General features: G+C 39.8%; 1 protein-coding gene across 4 annotated transcripts in view; it reads right to left on the reverse strand.

The window, feature by feature from the left end:
- The window catches only part of slc30a9 (solute carrier family 30 member 9), a 149,095-nt gene that overhangs the window by 39,622 nt on the left and 83,711 nt on the right, over positions 1 to 25,762 (reverse strand). For all 4 annotated transcript variants that reach the window (XM_060824535.1, XM_060824543.1, XM_060824526.1 and 1 more), the window contains 4 exons: positions 21,588 to 21,643; positions 21,189 to 21,324; positions 15,503 to 15,542; positions 3,899 to 3,970 (listed from right to left, as the gene is read on the reverse strand). In XM_060824535.1, the coding sequence (XP_060680518.1) occupies positions 3,899 to 3,970; positions 15,503 to 15,542; positions 21,189 to 21,324; positions 21,588 to 21,643 (304 nt within the window). The remainder of the gene's footprint in view (positions 1 to 3,898; positions 3,971 to 15,502; positions 15,543 to 21,188; positions 21,325 to 21,587; positions 21,644 to 25,762) is intronic.

Here is a 25,762-nt window from a genome sequence, read left to right on the forward strand (position 1 = left end):
CGTTAACTCCATTTTCTCTCCACAGATGCTATCAGATTTGCTGAGATTTTTCTTTCTCTGAATGTGGGTGTCACCAGCTGGCCTAGACCAGACTTGCTGCGTCTCCGGTTGTCCTTGAAAAACAGAGTGATGATAAGCTGCCTTCTTAAACTGCTGCAGTCCACGTGCTGTAGGTACACGCACAATGCCATTAGGGAGTTCCATGATTTAGACCCAGCAACAGTGAAAGAATAACAATATACTTCCAATTCAGGTTGGTGGATAACTTGCAAGTGGCACTGTTCCCATGTATTCTGCTGCCCTTGTTCTTGTGGATGGAAGTGGTCAAGGTTTAGAAGGTGCTAACCTTTGGGTAAATTCCTGCAGTGCATCTTGTAGATAGGCCACACCACTGTTAGAGGGATTGGGTGCTTGTGGATGTGCTGTCAATCAAGCGAGCTGCTTTGTCATGGATGGTGTCAAACTTGAGTGTTGTTGGAGTAGCACTCATCTAGCCAAGTGCGGAATATTCATCACACTCCTGACTTGTGCCTTGTAGATGGTGAACAGGCTTTGGGAAGTCAGGTGGTGAATTACTCACTGCAGCAAATATACTCTTGTAGTCACTATATTTACATGACTGGTCAATGGTAACCCTCAAGATGTCATTAGTGGGAGATTAGATGATGGTTAGAAGTCATTTATTGCAGATGGTGAATACTTGGCCTTTCTGTGACATGAAATGGATATTGTCCAGGTCTTGCAGCATTTGAACATGGCTCTGCATTCAAACCGCTTCTGTTTCTAAAGAGTGGTGAGTTTTGTTGAACATTGTGAATCATTGGCAAGCATCCATACTTCTGGCCTTAAGATGGAGGGACGATCATTGATGAAGCAAATAAAGTTGGTTGGGCCAAGGATAATACCCTGAGGAACACCTGCAGAGATGCCCTAGAGTTGAGATGACTGACCTCCAACAACCACAACCTCCTATGTGCCTGATATGACTTCAACCAACAGAGAGTTTGTCTTGATTCCTGCAGATTCCAGTTTTGCTAGGTCTCATGGATGCCACACTTGGTTGAATGCAGCCTTGACGTCACGGGTTGTCACTTACCTCACCTTTGGAATCATAGAATCTTTACAGTGCAAAAAGAGGCCATTCAGCCTAAAGAGTGCACACAGACCCACCAAAAAGCAGAGGCACCCAGACCTTCCTCCACCTCCACTTTACACCTGTTACTCCATATTTACCCTGGCTAATCCACCTCACCTCACGGGGAAATTTAGCATGGTTAATCCACTTAATCTGCAGTTTTGAAAAATGGGAAAAAAAACTGGAGCATCCAGAGGACACTTATGCAGACATGGGGAGAACGTGCAAACTTAACAGTCACCCAAGGCTGAAATTGAACCCAGGTCCCAGGTGCTGTTAGGCAGCAGTGCTAACCACTGAGCCACAGTGCCATGCCATGTAATGAAGTCAGGAGCTGAATAGCCCTAAAAAAAACAAACTGGGTGCTAGTGAGCAGGTTATTGCTAACAGCACTGTTGATGACATTTTCCATCCCTTTACTAATAGCTATCAGTAGACCGATGGGGCAAATACTTGATTATATTGGAATAGTTCATCTTTGTGTATACAGTACATACCTGTGCAATTTTCCACATTGTCAGGAGATGCCCATGTTCTAAATGTACTGGAACAGCTTGACTCAGGGAGCAGCAAATACTGGAGCACAAGTCTTCAGAATTTTGCCAGAATTTTATCAGGGCCTTGGTAGTATCCAGTGTCTCCACCGCTTTTGTGATATCATGTGGAGAGAATTGAATTGGCTGAAGACTGGCATCTTTGATGCTACGAACCTGGAGGAAACAGATGACTGTCACGAATACTTCAACCTCACCTTTTGCACTCGTGTTGGGCTGGCCCACTACTGAGGTTGAAGATATTTGTGGATCTGCTTCCTCTGGTGAGCTGTTTATTTGTTTACCACCATGATTGGATGCAACAGGCCTGTGAAGCTCAGGTCTGATCAACTGATTGAGGGATCACTCGCTGCTTATACCGTTAGGTAGTTTCACCAGAGTGACCTCTTATTTTTAGGTATGCCTGGCTCCTGTACATCCATTTGCATTCTCAACTGAACCAGGGTTGATCCCCTCGCTTGGTGGTAATGGAGGAATGGGGGATATGCTGGGCCATGAGGTTGCAGATTGTGAAGTACAATTATGCTGCTGATGGCCCACAGTACCTCATGGCTGCACAATCTTGAGTTGCTAAATCTGTTTGAAGTCTGGCCCATTTAGCATGCTGATAAGTGTGCAAACTTTCACTATTTAGCAGAACACAATGGAGGATATTTTCAATATGAAGCAACACTTTGTTCCCGTAAGGACTGTGCAGTGGTCACTCTTACTCATACTGTCATGGACAAATAAATCAGCAGCCAGCATGTTGCTAAGGAAGTAGTATTTTTTTTTTCCTTGTTACTTCACTCACCACCTGCTGCAGACTCCGTCTAGTAGCTGTCCTTTAAGACCCAACCAGCTCGACCAGTAGTGCGCTACTGCCATGCCACTCTTGGTAGAGGACATAAATTCCCCATCCAAGGTGTATTCTGTGCCCTTACCACCCTCAGTGCTTTCTTCAGGTGATGTTCCATATGGAGAAGTACTCTTATCGGTTGAGGGAGGGCGCAGCATGGTAATCATCAGGAGGTTTCCTTGCCCAGGTTCGATTTGAGGCCATGAAACTTCATTGGATCTGAAGTCAATGTTAAAGACTCCCAGGGCAGCTCCCGCCCAACGGCATACCGCTTTGCTACCACAGGACTGATGATGATATCTGGGACCTTATCCAAGAAGTATGATTCCATGAGCATGGCTATGTCAGGCTGTTGTTTGACTAGCCCGAAAGACAGTTCTCCAACTTTGGCACTAGCCCCTAATGTTAGTGTGAGGATTGTTTCTACTCTTGTCTTTTCTGGTGCCTTTTCCAGTTTTATTTGTAGAGACTTTGTGCAATTAATGCAACTGAGTGGCTTGCTAGACTGAAATTGAGAAAGTCAACCACATTGTTGTGGGTCTGGAGTTACATGTAGGTCACAGCAGGTAAGGACAGTAGATTTTCTTCCCTGAACGGATTTGTGAACAAAATGAGCCTTTCTAACAATAGTTTCATGATCAGTAGATTTTTAATTCCAACTTTTCTTTTGCTTGCTACGATGGGATTGGAACCCAGGTACCCAAAACATTTGCTGAGTTTCTGGATTAATAGTCCAGCAATAATACCTACACATCATCACCTCGTACGCCACTGCCTCTCCAGCAATTTCTGTGCTTGCTTCCTTACAACAAAGAACTGATGATGCTGGTATGAAATCATGGGGAGCTGGCTCCATTTTCCCTTGTTGGAACTGGTTACTGCCTAGCACTTGTATAACACACCCCAAGCTTCAATGCTCTTCAGGCCCTACTGCATGCAAGTATGGACTGATTCACTACTCAAGGTGTTATGATAGTACTGAACACTGATGAAACAGCACACAACATCCCTACTTCTTAGGAGTGAAGGAGCTGAAGATTATTTCCAGCTGACTGTTATTGTTCCTTTGTAAAACTTCTTGCATTCCCTCCTCTATCCTTTAAAATACTCACCTGGAAGTCAAATCAATGGAGGAACAGAATATTTACTAGACCTCTAACTAAAGGAATCATGTGCAAAAAGAATGGATATCTAGTACTTTTGTCTGTATTTAATTTTTGTCAATTAAACCATTGACATCAACATCTCCAATAAACAGCTATTCAGCTTTGAAAATTTTCCCTGCTCCATCAGGATGCTTCATATAATGCACAGCAATTGGGGCTCTTTAAAGAACGGTGTACAATTATATTTAATATAAAATTGGCATACCATATTGATATAACGTTATTCCTTTAGCTCGAGCACTCTTTCGGAGTTCATTTACTGCAACTATAAGTGTTGCTGTAAAGAAAATACAATAGAAATTTGTGAACATAAACTACTCAGAGAATCAAATATCGTTTATACATCATAGTTTATGTAAGAAAAACAAGCTAAGCAAACAGGAACTTTAAAAAATACTACAGCAAAAAAGATGTAATTGAAAAGTATGCATTAATAAAACAAACTTCATTTTCGAACAATAAACAAAAGAAAATTAAGTGTGAAATATAATTGGATTACAAAGTAGGATCATGAGCAGGATGTCCATAATCTCAAAATGTGCCACTTAGAATGTGGTGTAAACTAAAATTTTATTATTAATTGTAGGTTTGGGTTTTTTTTTAAAAAAAAAGTTAATAACCAGTAGATTATGTTTCTGGAGTTAATAATTAAACCTATGCTTGTAAGCAATTCTGTAGCCATGGTGATTACTTTAAATATGTTTTCAGACCAAGCTTTACTATGCACCACTATGGACTTTAATTTATTTTAGAATACTTTGAGATTCAACAATTATAAATAATGGGCCATCATGATTTGTTAGAGATTTTTGGAACTTTTTTAAAGATCTATTGGAAACACCTATAGTTTAGAGTGTTTTCTTTCAGTTTTCAACTGAGTTTGGAGCAGTCCTATGAAGTTCTTGGAATAGGCTGGCTGTGTTTTCAGGTGTTCCTCAAAAGGGAAGGATATATAGTGAACTTGGTTGTCTTAGAGGGAACAGTTCGTGTTAGTCCTATACCAGAAGTTTTAGGATACAACACTGAAGAGATTACTTAAAGGGGAATACATTCTAGCAGATTATAAACTCCAAGCAGCTGCTATAATACCAATCTAAAAGTTAAAATCACAAGCAACTTAAATTTAGAGATTAGGTACAGGGACTTTGGGACAAGTATTACTGTGCCTACTGTCTTTGAATAAATCTATTTACTAATAAATAGAATTTTATCTTTATTTCTATTGGTAATAAATTTCTTTGTGAAGGAAATTAAAATATGATCCATTAAGCCAGGTTATTGTCTGTAATAACATTAGCCGAGATCATAACAATAAGCTCGCGAATAGCTTTTTAAAAACAAACATCTGGCAATTGAAAATATTTCTCAATGTATCTTAATTCAAATTGATATGCTTTAAATTACTATTCAGGGAGATTGATTTAACATGTTATATTAGAATTGACTCCAAATTGTGTTTCAATCACATTAGTAAATGCAGTTAAACATTGAACTAAAGGATTGCGTAGCAGAAACACACAAAAGAATCAAGAGTAGATGTGGGCCGTTCAGCTCCTCGCCTTGTTCCATCATTCAATAAGATGACAGCTGATCAAACTGTCACCTCCAGGTAGCAGTCACATCCTTGTCTACTCCTGATGATCTTTCATCCTATTGCTTGACAGAATTTTATATACTCTTGCTTAAAAATATTCATGGATTCTACTTCTACCACCTTTTCAGGACCAGAGTTCCAAAGATTCATGAGCCACAAACAAAATTGCTCCATTTAGTTTAGTTCTAGATTCTCCCATAAAAGGAAATATTCTCTTTACATCTACACTGTTAAAACTCCTCAGGTTTTTTCATGTTTCAATGAAGCCAATTGTAGGTATTCTAAACTCCAGCAGATAGAAGCCCAGCTTGTTCAAAGTTCACTCATCAGAATTCTCTCAATGTAGGTACTAATCTGGCAAACTTTCTCTGAACTGCTTCAAATACATCCTTCATTAAATAGTGACTTGTACGGTGTACGGATGCAGTTTTATCATTGACTTCATAAACTGAAGCCTAGAATTCATAATTACTTACTGTGCCTGCATATGCATTTTTTACAATTCAAGTATCACGAGTCCAAGATGCAATTCAGGATTTCTGCAATTACTCAATGTGATTTTAGAAATTCTTTCTACCAAAACAGGCAATATCACATTTTCCCATACTATACTCCATTTCCACATATTTGCCAACTTACTCAATTTACATCTTTTTATTCCTCTTTGCAACTTGTTTTCCCATTGTGTGGGTCATCTATCCTTTCAAAGTCAGTTCTACCAATTACAAGGAGTTAAGGTTCCTATACTGGTTACTACCCACATTTGCCAAAGTGAAAGGACCCAAACTGCATTTCCTGTTAGCCAGCCAATCTTCTGTCCTTGCCAATATGCTCACTCTACATAATGAGCTTCTTACTTAGCCCAATCACCTTTGTTGTGGCACCTTATCAAATGCCTTCTAGTTGTCCACATGTACCAGTTCCCCTTTATCCATAGCATGATTTGTCTTCTCAAAAGAACTCCAAGTCATTGGTCAGATATGATTTTCCTTTCACAAAATCACTGCCCAATTACCTTGAATTTTTCCAAACTTCTTATCACTTGCTTAAATAATAATTCACAATTTTCCTCATGGCAACAGCTAACTGAACTCTGTCATTTCCTGCCTTTTGTCTCCCAACCCCTTACTAAATAAAAACTCTCACTTCTATCTTCCAATCAAATTAGATCATCCCCAAGTTGAGGGAATTTTGGAAAACTAAACTCAATTCATCAACTGTCTCACTAGTCTTACCAATTAAGACCAGAGGATGAAGTCCATCACTAACAGGGCACTTCAACCTTCAATTCCAATAATTTACTCTCCCATTTTAATGGTCACCATGATTACAAACGTACACCATTAGCTCTCCCTCCCATCCATTTCCTGATTTATTGCCCCTTCTGAATGTTAATTGTTTCCTCTACAGTAAGCAAGTACCTATCCAAATCTATTGTAATTTCCTTATCTTACATCATTAATTCTCCAGTCTCTGTAGATGCTAATAGCTTTTCATAGAATCTTGGAAGGCTCACTGTGCAGAAAGTGGCTATTTAGCCCATCAAATCGGCACTGCTCCTCCGAACAACATTCCCTCTTCTCAAAAGATCCAGATTGGGCACAAACCTCTAACCTTGACAGCACCTCAGTTGTTTGTTTCGCTCTTAATGGAAAGATCGTTTCATCTAAGTTAATGACATGGTCTCAATTCTATTTTCCTGCTTTATTCTCATAACCCCTTTGGAACTTTCTACCACAAGGTACTGTGGAAGCACTGTCTTTGAATATAAAGAAAGTAAACAATAATAGCTTTTTGATTAATGAATGGCGTACAAGCGTTTTTTTTTTAATTCATTCATGGGATGTGGGCACCTCTGGCTAAGCCAGCATTTATCACCAAACCCGAGTTGCCCCAGTTAAGAGTCACCACATTGCTGGGGGTCTGGAGTCGCATGTAAGCCAGACCTGAAAGGGCTTTAGTGAACCAGTTTTTCCTGACAATCAGCAATGGATTCATGGTTATCATTAGACTCTTAATACCAGATTTTGACTGAATTCAAATCCTATCATGGCGGGAATCAAACCAGTGTCCCCAGGACAATACTTGGTTTAACAGTCCAGCAATAAAACCACTAGGCCATCACCTCTCCATTACAAAGATGGAGTGAGTAAAAGGCATTGAAGTGGTCAATCAGCCATGATCGCTTTGAATGATGGGTCAAATTCAGAAAGCCGAATGGGCTATTCCTGTTTCTATATTGCAAACCTTCAATTCCCTTAATGCTAGACAGCTATCTCAGCCATCAAAACACTTAAATATAGCCAGTCACAAGTCTTCAGTAAAGAATTCCATAGATTCACCAGCTGCAGAGATAACATTCCTTCTAATCTCTGATAAATTGGCAACACTATACTCAGATTATCCCTCTAATTCTAGACTCTCCAATAAGGGAAACCACCTCCCCACACCTCTCCTGCCAAGCCTTCTAAAAAAGCTTGTGTGTTTCAATAAGGTCTCCTCTCATTCTAAAATCCAATGACTACAAGCACAACTTGCTCAACCTCTCAGAGCAAGAAAATCCCTCGATTAGGTCTATATTCAATCAAATTTAGATGATGAGAGGGCATCTCAGAGAAACCTAGAAAATTCTAACAGATAAACGTGATAAATACAGGAAGAATATTCCCAATAACAAAGGAGTCCAGTAATTTTCAGACTGTAACCTCAAAGATATGGAGTAAACCATTTATGACTGAAAAGACGAGAAATTTCTTCACAGAGAGATAGGTAAGTTTGTGGAATTCTCTGCCACAAAAAGTGTTGAAGCCAAAACATTGCATGTTTTTAAGGTTGATGAGATCAAAGGGTATGGGTAGAAAACAGGAACAGGGTACTGAGTTTGATGATCAGCCATTACCATATTGAATAGCAGAGCAAGCTAGAACTGCTGAATGGCCTAGTCACGTTCCTATTTTCTATTTTTTCCTTAGATAAGGGGACTAAAACAGTTCACAGTATTCCAGTCCTGTTCTGCTTAGTGCCTTGTATATTGAGTAAGGCTATTTTTACAGTCCATTCCTTTTTAATAAAGGCCAAAATTCCATTTACTTTCCTATAATTTACCAAACCATGATGCATTTCTTATTAGGATTCATGCAGTTGGATCCCTAAATTACTGTTCTGCAGCCTTCAGGATCTTTCCCTATTTAAATAATAGCTCTTCTATTCTTCCTGGCAAATTGCATACTTTCACATGTCCCACATTATACCCATTCATCATGTTTTTGCCTACTCACTCAATCTATATCTTGTAGATTCCTTGCATCACTCCCACTCCTTACCTTGCCACCTAATGTTGTGTCATCCACAAAACATATTCCCTTCCATCATCCAAGGCACTCCACAAAGTACAGTCTGTAATTCTGAAAATGCCCTCTTTATTCCAATTCTATCTTTTATTAGTGAGCTAATCAAACTAAGCCAAAATACTTTTAACTACATGGGCCCTTTTCTTATTAAGAAGTAGTCTTTAGTGCAGTACTTACCAATTGCTTTCTGCGTACCCAAACATATTACAACTATTGTTTCCCCTTTATCTACACACTGCTTGCAATCTCTTCAGAGAATTGTAATCTGTCAGGCATGATTTCACCTTCATGAATCCATGCCAACTCTGCTAGATCATACTGTGTTGCTAAATACTCTATCACATCCTTTATTATATACGCTAATATTTTCCTAAGAGTCATAACACGGATACAGAGCTTTTGGTCCAACTCATCCATGCCAACCAGATATCCCAAATCCAATTCATTTGCCAGCATTTGGCCAATAATCCCTCTAAAACTCTTTCTAGTCATATACCCATCCAGATGACTTAAATGTTGTAATTGTATCAACCTTCACCACTTCCTCTGGCAGCTCATTCCATATATGCATCACCCTCTGCATAAAACAGTTGCCCCTTTGTTCCCTTTTATATCTTTCCCCCCTCACCTTAAATATATGGCCTCCAGTCTCAGACTCCTTACTGTGGGAGGAAGACCTTGACTATTCACCCTCTCCATGCCCCTCGTGACATTAAACGTCTGTAGGATCACCCCTCAGTCTCCAATACCAAAGGGAAAATAGACCCAGTCTATTCAGCCTCTCCCTGTAGCTCAAACCCTCCAATCACAGCAACATCCTTTCACATTTAACAACATCTTTCCTATAGCAGGGAGAGCAGGTTTAAGCTAATGGCATTAACCTATTGTTATATTTATTTTTGTCTCCTTTTTTGAATAATAGTGTTACACTGGCAGCTTTTCAATCCTCTGGGACTTTTCCAGAATATAAAAATTCTTGTAAGGTTCCAATCAATGCATTCACGCTCTCTGCAGCTACTTCCTTTAAAATACAAGGTAACTCATCAGTTCTAGGGGACTGAGCAATTTTTAGGTTCATTAGTTTCCTTAGTACTTATTAACTTGGTGATTATTATTTTCTACTCCCTCTTAGCCCCTTGATAATTTAGTGATTCCAAAATGCTATTAGCATTTTCTACTGTGAAGACCAGTGCAAAGTATTTGCTCAACTCTTCCAGTTTCCATTATTCTTCCTTCAGCTACATTCTCTAAAGACGCTTGCACTTATTGTTAAAACATAGCAGCAGCAGGAGCTCATTAGGAAGGCTTTGGACGTCTCAGAAGAGATGCATGTGTGGTTGGGGCAGTATATTGAGATAGACAGAAAATTGGTTAGCAAACTGAAACAAAGGGCAGGAATAAATGGGTCTTTTTCTGACTAGCAGGTGACAACTAACAGAATATTGCAGGTATCAGTACTAGGACCTGAGTTATTCATAACAAACACTCATGATTCAGATGAGGGGAATAATGTAACACCTCAATTTGCAGATGACAAAGCTATGTGGAAGGATAAGCAGAGAGGAGGATTTAGACAGGCCGAATGAATAGGCAAACGCAGTATAATTTGGATAAATATAAAGTTATCCACGGTAGAAAAATAGGAAAGCTTTCATTGCAATGGCTGTACATTGTGTGTGTGGGGCAGGAGGGATGCTTAACAAGACATTGGTCTTCATAGCAATAGGATGTGTATAGGAACAAGGATTTCTGTACATAGCTTTGGACAGGCCACACCTGAAATAGTGTGCGCAGTTTTGGTCTCCTCATCAGAGGAAGGATGTTCTTGTTGCAGAGGGACTGCAAAAAAGCCTTACCAAATTATTTCCTGGAATAGCAGAACTGATATAAGGAGAGGTTGAGTTAGTTAGGATTGCATTCACTAGAGCTCAGAGGAACAGAGGGAGTGGGGATTTCTCATAGAAACTGTACAATACTAACAGGACTAGACAGGTTAACCCTTTTAGGGTTGATGAGGAGAAATTTGCCCTCTTTATTCCAATTCTATCTTTTATTAGTGGGCTAATAAAACCAAGCCAAAATACTTTCAACTACATGGGCCCTTATCTTATTAAGTAGTCGTCTTTAGTGTGGTCCCTTACTAAATGCTTTCAGCATACCCAAACATATTACAACTATTGTTTCCCCTTTATCTACCCAGAAAGTGATGAGCACGTGGAATTCACAACCACAGAAAGTGGTTAAGGCCAAAATATTGTCCGTTTTCTATGTGCCAATAATGCACTTATTTTACTTTGCAAGCTTAATGTTTCACTCCTCCCAGGCCATTCCCCCTCTAATTGTGATATTTTAATAGGGGGAGCCAATGGTCTAATGCTATCAGACAATTAATCCAGAAATTCTGCTAATGTTTTGGAGATCTGGATTCAAATCCCACCAGAGTAGATGGTAGAATTTGAATTCAATTAAAAAAATCTGGAATCAAGAGTCTACTGACTATGAAAGTATTATTCATAGTCAGAAAAACCCACCTGGTTCATGAATGTCCTTTAGGGAAGGAAATGTGCTGTCCTTACCTAGTCTGGCCTACATGTGATACCAGACCCACATCAAAAGTTGTTCACTTTTAACTCTTAATTAGGAATGGGGAATAAATGCTGGCCTAGCCAAAGATGCCCATATCACTGAATGAATGAAAACAAAACTGATCTCTAAGCTTTCTGGTTAATCATGGATGCTGGATCGGTCCCTTAGAATTTTTTTAACTTGTTGGAATGTAGATATTCTGTGCATTCTGAAATACTCCTTATTTTTGTCTTTGCATCTCTAATTTATTTTGCTAATTCACTCGACCGAGCTCTGCTTTCATGCCCTCATAATTGTCCTTACTTTAAAAGAGAAGTTCTAGTTCCATTCCTCTGTCTCTCAATATGAAAATGAAATTCAATCCTTCTATTGTTATGCTACCTAGGGGTGTCTTCACTATGTGACCAATCAATCCTCCCCCATTGCACAATATCATATTTAGTACAGCCTATTCTTTGGTCAGCTCCAGAACATGGCTTACTAGGAAGCAACTCCAAAAACATCTTGTGAACCTGTTTTCCAATAGATTAAAATCACCCATGATTATCTCTCTGTCTTTCTGCTTTACCCTACCTTCATTACAACTCCCACAAATGACTTCCAGACTTTCTAGTTTCTTCCCAAACTCTTTCCACATCTTGGTTTCCTCAACATAGGTCTTCCCTTTCTACTGTGCTATCAGGAAAAAGTTGGCTCCAAGTTCCTGACTTTCTTAAATGTCCTTTACCCTTTAATATTCACATCCATATCCATGACATCCTGCAGCCATATTTCTGTAATAGTCACCAGATCATAAATCATTTCTATTGGCGTCATTTGTTTTGTTTCAAATGCCACATGCATTCAGGTACAGAGGCTTTATTTTTATCATTTTACTCTTCATAAGTTCTAGTCTTACCTGCTAAAAGGTTTACCATTGGATATGCACTGTTGATCCCTTCCTGTCATGGTCTGTCATTTTCCAAATTAAATAACTTTCTTTTTAGCCTTGATTCTAATCTTCACTTTACCAAAGCTTTCCAAATTTGATCCCTTTGCCCCCAGAATTTAGTTAAAAATTCTACTCACTAGCTAGATGATTGGTAAAAACACAGAACACACTTTGGGCAGAAACCATCCCATCAGAGATCTCATTTTCCCCAACACTGGTGCCAGAGCTCACTTCTGTTACACTAGTCTTTGAATCACACATTCATCATTCCCTAACCTGATTTGCTGTACATAATTTGCACATGGCTCAGGTATTAATGCAGAGATTATGACTTTTGAGATTCTGCTTCTATATTTGGCATTAAGTCCTCATAATGACAATGAAGAACCAGCTTCTCTGTCCTGCCTAGGTCACTGGTACCTGCATAGACCACAATGACTAGATCCTCCTCTTCCTCCTATTGCAAGTTTCTTTCCAACCTGAACCTTGGGATCAGGCAACAAAGACAGCCACCTGGACTTTTACTCTTTGCTGCAGATAATGGTGTCAATCCTCCTCTCTGTACTGAATCCACTATTACACCCATCATCTTCTCCACCTATTCTCAACCAGAGAAGCTAAAAATAAACTTTTTGGATGAGTGCAAAGGATGAGGTTGCTCTCACCAAAATTCTTTTATCTGCTTCACGTAGAGACACACTCTCCTGTCACTGAACAATGACCAACCTGACCACCCAGCCTCTTAGTACAAATAATTCAGATAACCTTCCCTTTCCTGATACGTTAGTGTCTGCAGTTCAGCTCAAACTGAAATACCGAGCCAGAGCTGCTCAAACATTTGGTCTGGACGAACTGGCATCCACAAACTTTGACATGCTGTAACTGCGGCACATTTCCTGCCTTGCAATCCTCAATGCGTTTTAAAGGATTACTGAATTAATTTATATAGCTTTATATTTGGGTATTTAAAAAAACATTTTATTAACATTACCAAGTGCTATACAATGGTGAACAAGAGGTAGAGAACTGAACACCAGCAGCATAACAGAATTTAGCGTGTCAGGGCAGAGATGAGTGTAGTATCTATCACTAAAAAGAGGTGCTGGTGAAGCTGAAATGTCTGAAAGGTGAATAAAAATCATCCAGACCGAAAGAACTACATCGGAGAATCCTGAAGGAGATAGCAGGAGAGATTAGGAAGACATTGGCAGTGATCTTTCAGGAAACCACTGGAGTCAGTGACGGTCCCAGAGGACTAGAAAATAATTAATGTAATACTCTTGTTTAAGACGAAAGGCAGACAAAGACAGGGAATTAGGTCAGTCAACCTGACCTCGAGTTATTGGTAAGATTTAAGAGTCCATTAAGAACGAGTGTGGAGCAATTGGAAGCTTATAGTAAAATAGGACAGACAACATGACTTCATCAAGGGAAGGTCAAGCATTACGAATTTGCTAAACTTCTTTGAGGATGTAATGAGCAAGTTAGACAAAGGAAATACATGGAATTGATCTATTTGGATTTCCAGAAGGACTTGGCAAGGTGCTGCACAGAAGGCTGCTAAGTTAAGGGCCAATGATTTTAGAGCAAGGTACTGGCATGGAGAGAGGATTGGCTTACTGGTAGAAAGCAAGAAAAGAGTGGGGATAAAGAGGCCTTTTTCAGGGAGGCAGCCAATGACCAGCAGAGTTCTAGAGGGATCTGCGCTTAGACCACAACTATTCACATTATACGTTAACGATCTGGACGAAGGAATCAGAGGCAGTGCTGCTAAGTTTGTAGATGACACAAAGATAGGAGCAGGGACAGGTAGTGTTGAGTCAGAGAAGCTGCAGAAAGACTTGGGCAAGCTAGGAGAGTGGGCAAAGAAGTGGCAGATGGAAAACAATGTAAGAAAGCATGAGATTATGCACTTTGATGGGAAGAATAAAGGTGCAAGCTATTTTCTAAATGGGGAAATGTTTCATAAAGAAACAAAAAGGGACTTAAAAATCCCAGTTCAGAATTCCCTCAAAATCAACATACGGGTTCAGTTGGCAATTAGTGGGGCAAATGCAATGCTAGCATTCATTTTCAGAGGGCTAATATACAAGAGCTGAGATGTCATTGTACTACAGCAACAACTGTACTGCTAAGATTGCATTATGCTCTGGTCAAACTTCATTTGGAATATTACGAGCAGCTTTGGACCCCATATCTAAGGGTGCGCTGCTCTTAAAGAGGATTCCGAGGTTGTTTACAAGAATGATCCTGGGATTGAAGGGCTCATCATATGACGAGAGTGGAGGACATTGTGTCTGCACTCAGTAGAGTTTAGAAGCACGAGGCTGGGGAAATCTCATCAAAACTTACAGAATGCTGACAGGCCTGAATAGGGTGGATGTGGAGATAGTCTCTCCTCTTAGGGGAAACCTATGAACTAAGGGCATAACCTCAGTGAACGCATGACCCTTTAGAAATGAGATGAGGAGGGATTTCTTCAGCTAGTGAGTGATGAATCTGAGGAACTAACAGCAGCAGAAGGCTGCGGAGGCCTAGTCACGATGTATTTGAAAGAGATATATTGGCTCTTGATTGGTTAAGGGAATCAAAGGCTCTCAGGTGAAGGCAGAAGGTAGTTGGGAAACATCAGACAGAATCAAATAGCAGCACAGACTCAAAAAGCCAATTCTGCTCCTTTGTCTTTTGGTTAGTAACTGTAAATAACCAACTTGTTTTCCTATAGAAGAATGCGAATCAATTTCTGGAGTTGAAAAGAAAATCTTATTCTCCTCATTCCTTTAATCACTTAACTCCAGCACTCTATTGTAAGTCACACTCAAGTGCTCAGTCACTAAAGTAGCCAGATTTGTGCTCCAAATTCAGTGAGATAGGCCTTTTGTCTTCTGTCTCAGCAGTTTCTTCACTGGTAGCCTTGTTAAAATTGCTTAAAACAGACAACCACGGAGCTTAAACTATAGATTTCAGTTAAATGACACATACAAAAGAAATTAGACATCCTCACCAAACAACTTCACTTTAGTCCTAGGATAAACTGATTTTGCTAGTTGACTTTAATACAAAAGGCCTAGCTGCCACAATTAATGAGGACCCAGCTTCAACTGCTTTCTAATTGAGCTGCTCTTTCTGGAAGCCTTGTTAAAACTCTGCTTAAGGTTGGCAAGTACAGAATTAAATTGTAAATTTCAATTTAATGATCGAAATAAAATATCACAAAAAAAGTCTTCACATGATCAAAATTTAAAATCATGCCTTTGAGTAATATTGAAAAATGCAAGACAAGTTTAAGCTGCCACAGATGGAAATAATTAGCAACACAATGGAGGTGTTCCAAATGAGTGCACATACCTCCTTCTGAAACTAGTGAACCAGCCAGGATGAAATATGCCTGAAAAAGGATAAATTAAATAGTAAATAAAATACTTTTTAAAAAAAAACACATTTAAGTATGGCTAATATTTGAAAATGCCTCAATCATATTAATCTTTTAACATGAAATTTAAAATCTCACTTTAAATGTTTAAAACACAGCAGCCAATAAAATTAACCAATTTTATAGCACTTTAGTCGAGGTGTTCCATCGGACAAACTACAATGCAAACTCGTCATTTTTGACATAAAGCATTTGTACCAAATGGACATCACTAAATTTATAATCCTAAAGAATTGCACATCTTTGTATTAAGTTTAGATTTGGAGTGAGTGTTTAAGAACGTTTTGGTAGTTGGAATTTCAGTCAAGGAGTAGTGGCAGAAAAAAATTCAACAAAGACAACAAAAAAATTTTCATTTGCTTTAGCTTTGAAATGGTACTTGAGACTGTGAATCAGGTTGTAATTATTGTTAAGTGAAGTCCATCTAACTTGATGAAATAATGCTTGAAAATGCACAGATTTTCATGTAAATCAGTGAAGAAAAAATATAGAGCAATATTAAAATAGATATTTCATATTTCTAACTGACCAGCACTCCTTACAACCATTATAATTGCACATATGCAACTGTTGATAGTAACAGATAACACTGTTTGCTTAGATCCTGCAGAAGTCCATGAAGGTCTTGAATTCTATGATCTTGTGGAAAAACATATTTCTCAGCTGAAATATCTGTCCCCTCAGAAGAGTTGCAACTATAAGTAAATTCTAATCATATACAGACCATCAGAGAAGTCCAGAGAAAGGCCAGACGTTTTCTACATCCTCAGTGAGGGGGGGGGGGGGCCGAAAGATTTTGTTTGTGCTGCTATTGCATGACAACTGCAAGTCAACATTAATTGACGTCTCAAAGTGGACTGCATCCTCCCTGTTGAGTAGAATGATGCTTAGTGCAGAAATGATTGAGAAAAGGGCACAAAGGATACAAGCAAGGGGCAGGAAGCCAAAATCAACTGTCAGCTTTGTTTGCCGAATACCAAAAACAGTTATTGAAATTTGTATACATTGCACAACTTGCGTATCATCTACAAAGCTTTCTGCCCACTGAGAATGCAACAGCATGAAGCATTTTTTCCTCATCTTTCAGATCAGCCTAGTCTCTGAAGACAGCATCTACTTCTTTAAAGTCAGCAGAATTGTTCTGCAAATCACACAAACCACTTCACAGGGATCTAGATATAAGCCTCAATGTAAACAAACTATTTATACACAAACAGGAAAAATCAAAATCCCTACAGTGTGGAATCAGGCCCTTTGGCCCAACAAGTCCACAGCAACCCTCCAAAAAGTAACCCACCCAGACCCATTCCCCTACATTTACCTCTAATGCACCTAACCTACACATCCCTGAACACTATGGGGCAACTTAGCATGGGCAATTCACCTAAGCTGTACATCTTTGAATTGTAGAAGGAAACCTGAGCACCAGAGGAAATCCACGGAGACATGGGTAGAACGCGCAAACTCCACAGAGAGTCACCAGAGGCTGGAATCGAACCCGGGTCCCTGGCACTGTGAGGCAGCAGCGCTAACCACTGAGCCACCGTGAGGAGAAGGCCAATCAACCCCTTGAGCCTGCTCCACAATTCCAGATTATGGCTAATCTATTTCAAAGTCATATTCACACAATTCCTATCTCATGATATCATCATTAGCAATTAGAAATCTATCAACCTCCTGAACCTACTTTAATAACTGAATGCCCAAAGCAATCTCAAGCAGAGAATAGATGTTTAGTATGAGGCACATTATATACACACACACACACAAAAGCAAAATACTGTGGATGTTCAAGATTGAAATAACAAGTGCTAGAAAATCTCAGCAGGTTCCCAAGCATCTGTGGAGGGCTAATGGTTCAAATTTAGTGACTTCTGAGAGGGATGGAAAATGATGGTGGAGGAGGAATAAGTCAAACAGATGGTGAGAACATTTCTAGCAAAAGATAGGTAATAGTAGTGATGGGGCAATTAACATGCAAAATAGAAGCTAATTGTAGATGTGGACAGTCATAAATAGATTCGGGGGATGGGAGCACCATGGTCATGCTTTAAGGTTGCTGAACTTTATGTTGAGTCCAAAAACCTAGGTAAGAAAATGAGGTGTTGTCCCTCCAGCTGGGAAGGCAGGATTAGATTTTTATGGGCAGAGAAGACATATTCCGCAAAGCATTAACCTAGTCTGCATTTGGTTTCACCAATGTACAGGAAACCTCACTGGGAGCAGTGAATATAGTAGACTAGATTGGAAGAACATTAAGTAAATTACTGCTTCACCTGCAAAATTATGTTTGGGGCCTTGAATTGTATTATTCTCTGAGAATTATTATACGTTTTGTGATTCATGGGATGGTAGTATGGGGAAAAGCAGCATTGAGACTGCCCTAGGGTGTCACAGATGGAAGATTCTCTGAAATGCTAAGGAGGGATAGGAGCAAAAGATGCATTGTTGCTGGCTTTCCACTGGAGGTTTGAATGCAGACACTTGGGTGGAAAATGAGGGTAAGGAAGAACCTTATCTAGGAAGGTAGTGAAGGACAAAGGCAAAAGTACAGGAAATGGTTCGCACATGGCTGAGGATCCGGTGAACCACATTAGGGATAGTGGGGGGAATTCTTGATTTATGGAAAAAGGAGCACATTTTGAACTCACCCTGGAGAAGTGTGGCATCATCAGAACAGATACAACAGAAACAGAGAAACTGATGAGGGCAGAGCAGTAGATGCGATCTATATGGACTTCAGTAAGGTGTTTGACAAGGTTCCCTATGGGAGACTGGTTAGCAAGGTTAGATCTCATGGAATACAGGGAGAACAAGCCAATTGGATAGAGAATTGGCTCAAAGGTAGAAGATGGAGGGTGGTGGAGAGCTGATTTTCAGACAGGAGGCCTATGACCAGTGGAGTGCCACAAGGATTGGTGCTGGGTCCACAACTTTTCATCATTTATATAAATGATTTGGATTTGAACACGAGGTATAGTTAGTAAGTTTGCAGATGACACCAAAATTGGAGGTGTCGTTGACAGCAAAGGAGGTTACCTCAGATTACAATGGGTTCTTGAGCAGATGGGCAATAGGCTGAGAAGTGGCAGATGGAATTTAAATTTAGATAAATGAGAGGTGCTGCATTTTTGGAAAGCAAATTTTAGCAAGACTTATAGGACTTAATGGTAAGGTCCTAGGGAGTGCTGGTGAGCAGAGAGACCTTAGAGTGCAAGTTCATAGCTCTTTGAAAGTGTAGTCACAAGTAGATAGGATAGTGAAGATCTTTGGAATGCTTTCCTTTATTGGTCAGAGAATTGAGTACAGGAGTTGGGAGGTCATGTTGCGGCTGTACAAGACATTAGCCCACTGTTGGAATATTGCGAGCAATTCTGGTCTCCTTCCTATTGGAAAGATGTCGTGAAACTTGAAAGGGTTCAGAAAAGAGTTATAAGGATGTTGCCTGGGTTGGAGGAGTTGATCTAGAAGGGAGAGGTTGAACAGGCTAGGGCTGTTTTCTCTGGAGCGCCGGAGGTTGAGGGGTGACCTGACCTGATGGAGGTTTACAAAATGAGAAGCATGGCTAGGATAAATAGACAAAGTATTTACACCCTGGGGTGGGGGGGTCCAGAACTAGAGGGCATAGATTTAGGGCGAGAGGGGAAAGAGACCTAAAAGGGCAACTTTTTCAAGCAGAGGGTGGTACGTGGATGGAATGAGCTGCCAGAGGAAGTGGTGGAGGCTAGTACAATTGCAACATTTAAAAGGCATCTGGATGGGTATATGGAATAGGAAGGGTTTGGGGGGATATGGGCCAGGTGCTGGCAGGTGAGACTATTTTGGGTTGGAATTTCTGGTTGGCATGGACAAGTTGGACCGAAAGGTCTGTTTCCGAGCTGTACATCTCTGACTAATGACATTATGACTCTAGAATGAAGTCTTTGCAGAAACCAGGGTATGAGGAAGTACAAATCAGTCTAACTTTGGGAGTTGGTGAGTGGCACCAGAAATCAAACCAATGAAGGAAAGGAAGGGTCAGGTTGATAGAATGAAGTGATGTGGTGGCCTACTGATATTATTGCTAGACTATTAATCCAGAGAAGATAGGCAGGAGGCTGGAAGAACACAGATGCTGTCTGGCTTGCTGTGTTCTTCCAGGCTCCTGCCTATCTTCTCTGGATTCCAGCATCTTCAGCTTTTTTTTTGTTTCAATTAATCCAGAGATCCAGATAACATTGAGGACCCAGATTCATGTCCTGCCATGGAAAACGGTGGAATATGAATTTAGAAAAAATCTGGAATTAAAAACCTGTTGATGACCACAAAACAGATCGCCAGGAAAATCCATCTGATTCACTCATGTCCTTTAGGGAAAGTTACCTGCCATCCTTACTCAGTCTGGTCGACATGAGACGCCAAACCTACAGCAATGCAGTTCATCCTTAACAGCCCTCTGGGCAATTAGGGCTGGATGAGAAATGTTGGCCTAGCCAGCAATGCCCACATCCTGCGACTGAATTTTAGAAGTGAAGACGAGAGATGGGTGGAAACTGGAAGCACAACGGATTATTTTTTTGCCATTTTAAATGACAGCTTAAAAGCAGCAGCAATTGACGTACTAAAGAAGCTTGTAGGTAGGGGCCGAGTAGAATTAGAACAAATGTTCCACATTCCACAAACCAAGAATCATAAGTGGGATCTACGCATGTAGCCATTGTTACACCTTTGTCTTTGAGAAAGTGGGTCGAGTTAAAGGAAAAATTGTTCAAATTAAAAATGAGCTCAGCCAAGTGAATGAGGATAGTAGTAATGTTGACTATTCAGGTCAGATGGCAAAATACAGAAAATGCTGGAAATCTATATTACATGATGGAAAAACTCAGCAGATATGGCAACATCTGTGGTGAGAGAAACTCAACATCGAGTCCTCTTCACAACTTCAGAAAAAAATTTGGTGGGACAGGAACCAATTTAAACGAAAGATCTGTTAATGCTTTATAGCTGTAGAAATAAACAAAACTAAACCGCACTCTTTAAAAACCTCTCAAGTCGTTGCTCTGTAAAATACATTTTTCAGTTGGATAAATATCTACATTTAACATGAGAATTCAGACGATCAACTCCACTCAGTATTAGTAATCAGTCTGAATGGAAATGACAATCAATAATACAATAAAGCATATACTGACTATGATCAAATGGTTATTGTAATAATTGATCATTTTCATGATCAGTCCAGCACAAAAGATAGGATATTAACATTTTCAAACCAGTCCAGAATTAAAGTTAAACAAAAAACAAAGAACTGCTGATGCTGGAAACAAACAAATTGCTGACAGAATGTCAGCAGATCTGGCAGCATTTGTAGGAAGAAAGAGAATTAAAGTTGAAGGTCTGGTAGGAAGATGACAGAAATTTTTTGGAAATTATGACACAGGTAGTTTAGCAAACCTTTTACTCTGAAATTCTAGTCAAACAAATCAATTCAGACTGCCACACAGAAATTAGAAATTGGCTAATACAAAGAGAAAGCGTTTGCTTTAAATATGCACTTGGCACCACATTTGTAGCTCTCTAAGACAGAAACTTATTTCTAAAGTATCAGCAAACAAACTTTACCCATGTTAATGATTCAATATGATGAGGATGTATGAGTCCAATAATTCCATGGTACCAGGACAGTCCTGCACCCATCATAAAAATGCCAACTCCACTAATGAGGGAAGCAATGTAACGCATGTTTGTAAATCCATACCTTAATTTGAAATAAGAGAAAAATTAAATGCAAATTCAGTTACATGAACTGCAACATTTCTGTGAATAGGCAAATATAAAATTTCGGTAATCTGTGCCAATCAAACACATTTAAAATGATGACAACTACTGCAATTAATAATATTAATTGCATATCTATAACAAACCCTGCTACAGAGACTTCTAGTAATCAATCATGTGCATTTATTTTCACTCCAGCAAAGGCACCAGTTCACTACAATGTTTTTCTAAATAAAAACTTACGGATGACTGGAATCAGGGGTCCTAGCAGATTGACTGACACCCACTGCTAATAAAACCTATGGGGATTTAAAAAAAAAGTATCATTTTAGGTTTGGGAGTAAGGCTAGAACAAGGCTAGAACAATTCACAAGAAAACAAGACAAATAGCAATCCCATCAGTAAATCAGTTCTATTGAATTTCTAAACAAAGGCAACCACAGATATTGGCCCAGCTGGACAGTGAAGCAGCACCATTCACAATACTAGATATGCTGACACAGTCACACACAGGAAAAGCTGGACACCATTCCAGTTAGCAGCCCAAATCTGAAAGCAACAGGCAATCATCTTCAAAAAAGGGAGAGAAACTAACCATCTCCACTTGATATTTAACAACATACAAATTGTTGAATCCTCATTATAATCCTGGGAGATTGACCAGAACCCATACAAATAGTGATTACAAAAGCAGGATTAAGGCTCAGAACTCACCCTAATTTCCTAAAGCCCATCAACAATCTGAGATATTAAGATAGGAGTGAGATGAAATACTGGATGAGTCTGGTTCGAGCAGTATAAAATGATTGCAAACGAATCCAGATCAAAGCAGAAATCTTGAATGGCAGCTCATCCACCATCTTAAACATTCACTCCCTCCACTTCAACACACTGACAGTGTGTACCACAAGCAGGATGTACTGCAGCAACTCAATAAGGCTTCATTAAGATCAAAATCAATGATGTCGACCACTTAAAAGGACAAGGACAGCTAGCTCATGAGAACACTATCTGTAAGCTACACTCCAAGCCACAGACCACTCTAACTTGAAACTTTACCAGCAATCATTCAGAGGTGGATTGGAACTACCTAGCTCAAATCCTCCCCACTGTCTGTACAGGAGCCAACTGTTAACCAAGCTATTGTCTTGGCCAGGGAATCTGCCAAAGCCATAATATATGCTGAGCAGTTAAGATAACACAGCATTGGGGCATTTTCATCCAAAACTCAGACCGAACCCCACAGCCCCCAAAGTAACCACCTATCTCAAATAAACATCCACGTAAGTGTCTAAAACAAAAAAGTAAGCCAGAATAGCCAATTTAATATCAAATAACATACAGAAACAAACTTAGGGAAGAGAGGGAAATAAAAGGTGAGATGGAGAGAATGAGAGAGAAAAGATAATGTATTGTTTTAAGATTTCAATGAATGTTGGAAATTTAAAGAGCTTCCATGTTTTAAAAGTAAATCTAATTTTGGTCTTATTTTTCCACAGCACATAGACATCACCATCAAGGACGTATTTATTATCTATTCTTAGCTGCTGTTGGAATGAGTGGTTTTGCCTGGTGATTTCAGAGGGCAGTGAAGAGTCAAAAACATTGCTGTAGGTCTGCAGTCACATGCAGACCAGACTAGTTAAGGAAGGATGATTTCTTGACTTAAAAGCCATTATCGAACCAGTCATATTTTTATGACAGTCAAACAGTGAGATATATTAGCAACTGGATTATAACTTTTTTAAAAACAAACATCACGGTCAACCATGGTGTGATATGAACACATATCCAGTGATATTTCCATTATGACACCACCTCTCCAGCATATCTTGTTGCCAGAGATACCATTTTGTAATAATTAAGTCACAACACAATCTTAAACAGCCATTGCACTTGAAAAGACAAGTTTCAGCTTTATTTTTAAAAATAAAGCTGAGTATATCTCAAAAGAAAGCAAGCAAACATTTGAACTTTGATGGCATATTTCATGGCCACCAAATGTCTCAAACATAAAAAAGCAGGTTATTGGCTATTAGGTGTAGTCATTGTTGCAATGCAGGAATGGAATAACTGGTGCAATTCCAAACATGACCATTAAATTGGCCACTGGCATCAATATTGTCAAGGAGTGTGGTGCTGAAAAAGCACAGCCAGTCAGGCAAAATCTGAGGAGCTGGAGATTCAACATTTCAGGCATAAGGAAGGCATGTACATGAACTCAGACATACCCATAGAGTCACAGATGTACAGCATGGAAACAGACCCTTCGGTCCAATCCGTCCAAGCCGACCAGATATCCCAACCCCAATCTAGTCCCACCTGCCAGCACCCAGCCCATATCCCTTCAAACCCTTCCTATTCACATACCCATCCAAACGCCTTTTAAATATTGCAGTTATCAGCCTCCACCACATCCTCTGGCAGCTCATTCCATACATGTACTACCCTGTGTGTGAAAAGGTTGCCCCTTAGGCCTCTCATATCTTTCCCCCCTCACTCTAAACCAATGCCCTTTAGTTCTAGACTCGCCGACCTCAGGGAAAAAGACCTTGTCTATTTAACCTATCCATGCCCCTCATGATTTTGTAAACCTCTCTATAAGGTCACCCTTCAACCTCCGACGCACCTGGGAAAACAGCCCCAGCTTGTTCAGCCTCTCCCTATAGCTCAAATCCTCCAACCCTGGCAACATCCTCGTAAATCTTTTCTGAACCCTTTCAAGTTTCACAACATCTTTCTGATAGGAAGGAGACCAGAATTGCATGCAATATTCCAACAGTGGCCTAACCAATGTCCTGTATAGCCGCAACATGACCTCCCAACTCCTGTACTCAATACTCTGACCAATAAAAGAAAGCATACCAAATGCCTTCTTCACTACCCTATCTACCTGCAACTCCATTTTCAAGGAGCTATGAACCTGCACTCCAAGGTCTCTTTGTTCAGCAACATTCCATTAGTTCAGCAACCTTACCATTAAGTGCATAAGTCCTGCTAAGATTTGTTTTCCCAAAATGCAACATCACACATTTATCTGAATTAAACTCCATCTGTCACTTCTCAGCCCATTGGATTCTCCTTAATTCTATTTGTCAAAGCTATGTCTCCTTTTTGTCCTCCTGATTCCCCTTTTACGTATACTCCTATTGCCTTTATACTCTACAGATATCTCCTATGTCAGGATGAATCGGCACAGCTAAGATTATTATGTTCGGTGTGTGACAGTGAGCATGTGCAGGGATGATATTTAGCAAAGGAGTGGATCTTGTTATAAGGTTGTGGGAGAGGAATGGAAGACAGAGGAGGAGATGTAGAGGCTACAGGGACTGAGCGAGTGAGTGTGAGTGAGCCACACACAGCTGGGATAGATTAACTTAAAAATAAAACCATTATTTTGTCATACAGAGTACTGATTTTAATTCCTACAGCTCTATCTTTATACAGGTCACTGCTTCATTTCACTTGATTACGTTGACTTTGTTTCTGCTATTTGCACCACCTTTGGCAGGTGGTGGCATTAAATAGTATATTTTGCTGCGGACAAAGAATAAAAGAATGCAGTAAATGAGGCAGCCAATATGGATAGAGCAAACCTTCATAAATAGGTTGTTCGGCTATAACACCACAATTATGTTCGTCTGCAACCTCGCACCATGGAATCTGGAAAGTTGTACTGTAGAAAGTGACTAACAGAAAAATCGCTATACCAGTTCAGTAGAAAGTTTGCGTTATCCAAACAGTGTCCAGAACTCGTCAATCGCATTATTCTCAATTCATGCTGATGAAATGCATGTTACAGCAAAATGTTTGTACAGCCTTTGTGATACTGACTGAAGGACTATATTAACTAGGCCACTCCATGCATAAACATCTTTCTCACAGGAATCATAACTAGCAAAAGAAAAATGACAATCGTAGTTGTTGGAGGTCAGCCATCGCAGTTCTAAGACATCATGGAAAGAGCTCCTCAGTAGTGTCTTGGCCCAACCATCTACAGCTACTTCATCAATGACTTTCCTTTTATCGCAAGGTCAGATTGGGGATGTTCACTGATGACTGCACAGTGTGCAGCACCATTCACAACTGTCAGACATGGAATTTTTCAATATCTAACTGCAGCAAAACTCAAAACAATATCCAGCTTTGAGCTGACAAATGGCAAATAACATTCACACTAGACATGTCAGGCAATTACCATGTTTAACAAGAGAAAATATAACTCCCTTGACATTCATTGGCATGGCCATTGCTGAATCCACTATTGGCAACACGCTAGGAACTACCAATGACCAGAAACTGCAGTAGATGAGCTATATAAATAGTGTCTTCTGACCTGTTCTTGTAGCCAAGAATCCTGCAGCAAGTTAGTCATCTTGTAGCTCCCAAAGCCTTTCTAACAGTTACAATACACAAGC

The sequence above is a fragment of the Hemiscyllium ocellatum genome, chromosome 1 (genome assembly GCF_020745735.1).
Source record: "Hemiscyllium ocellatum isolate sHemOce1 chromosome 1, sHemOce1.pat.X.cur, whole genome shotgun sequence".
Classification (NCBI taxonomy): Eukaryota; Metazoa; Chordata; class Chondrichthyes; order Orectolobiformes; family Hemiscylliidae; genus Hemiscyllium; species Hemiscyllium ocellatum.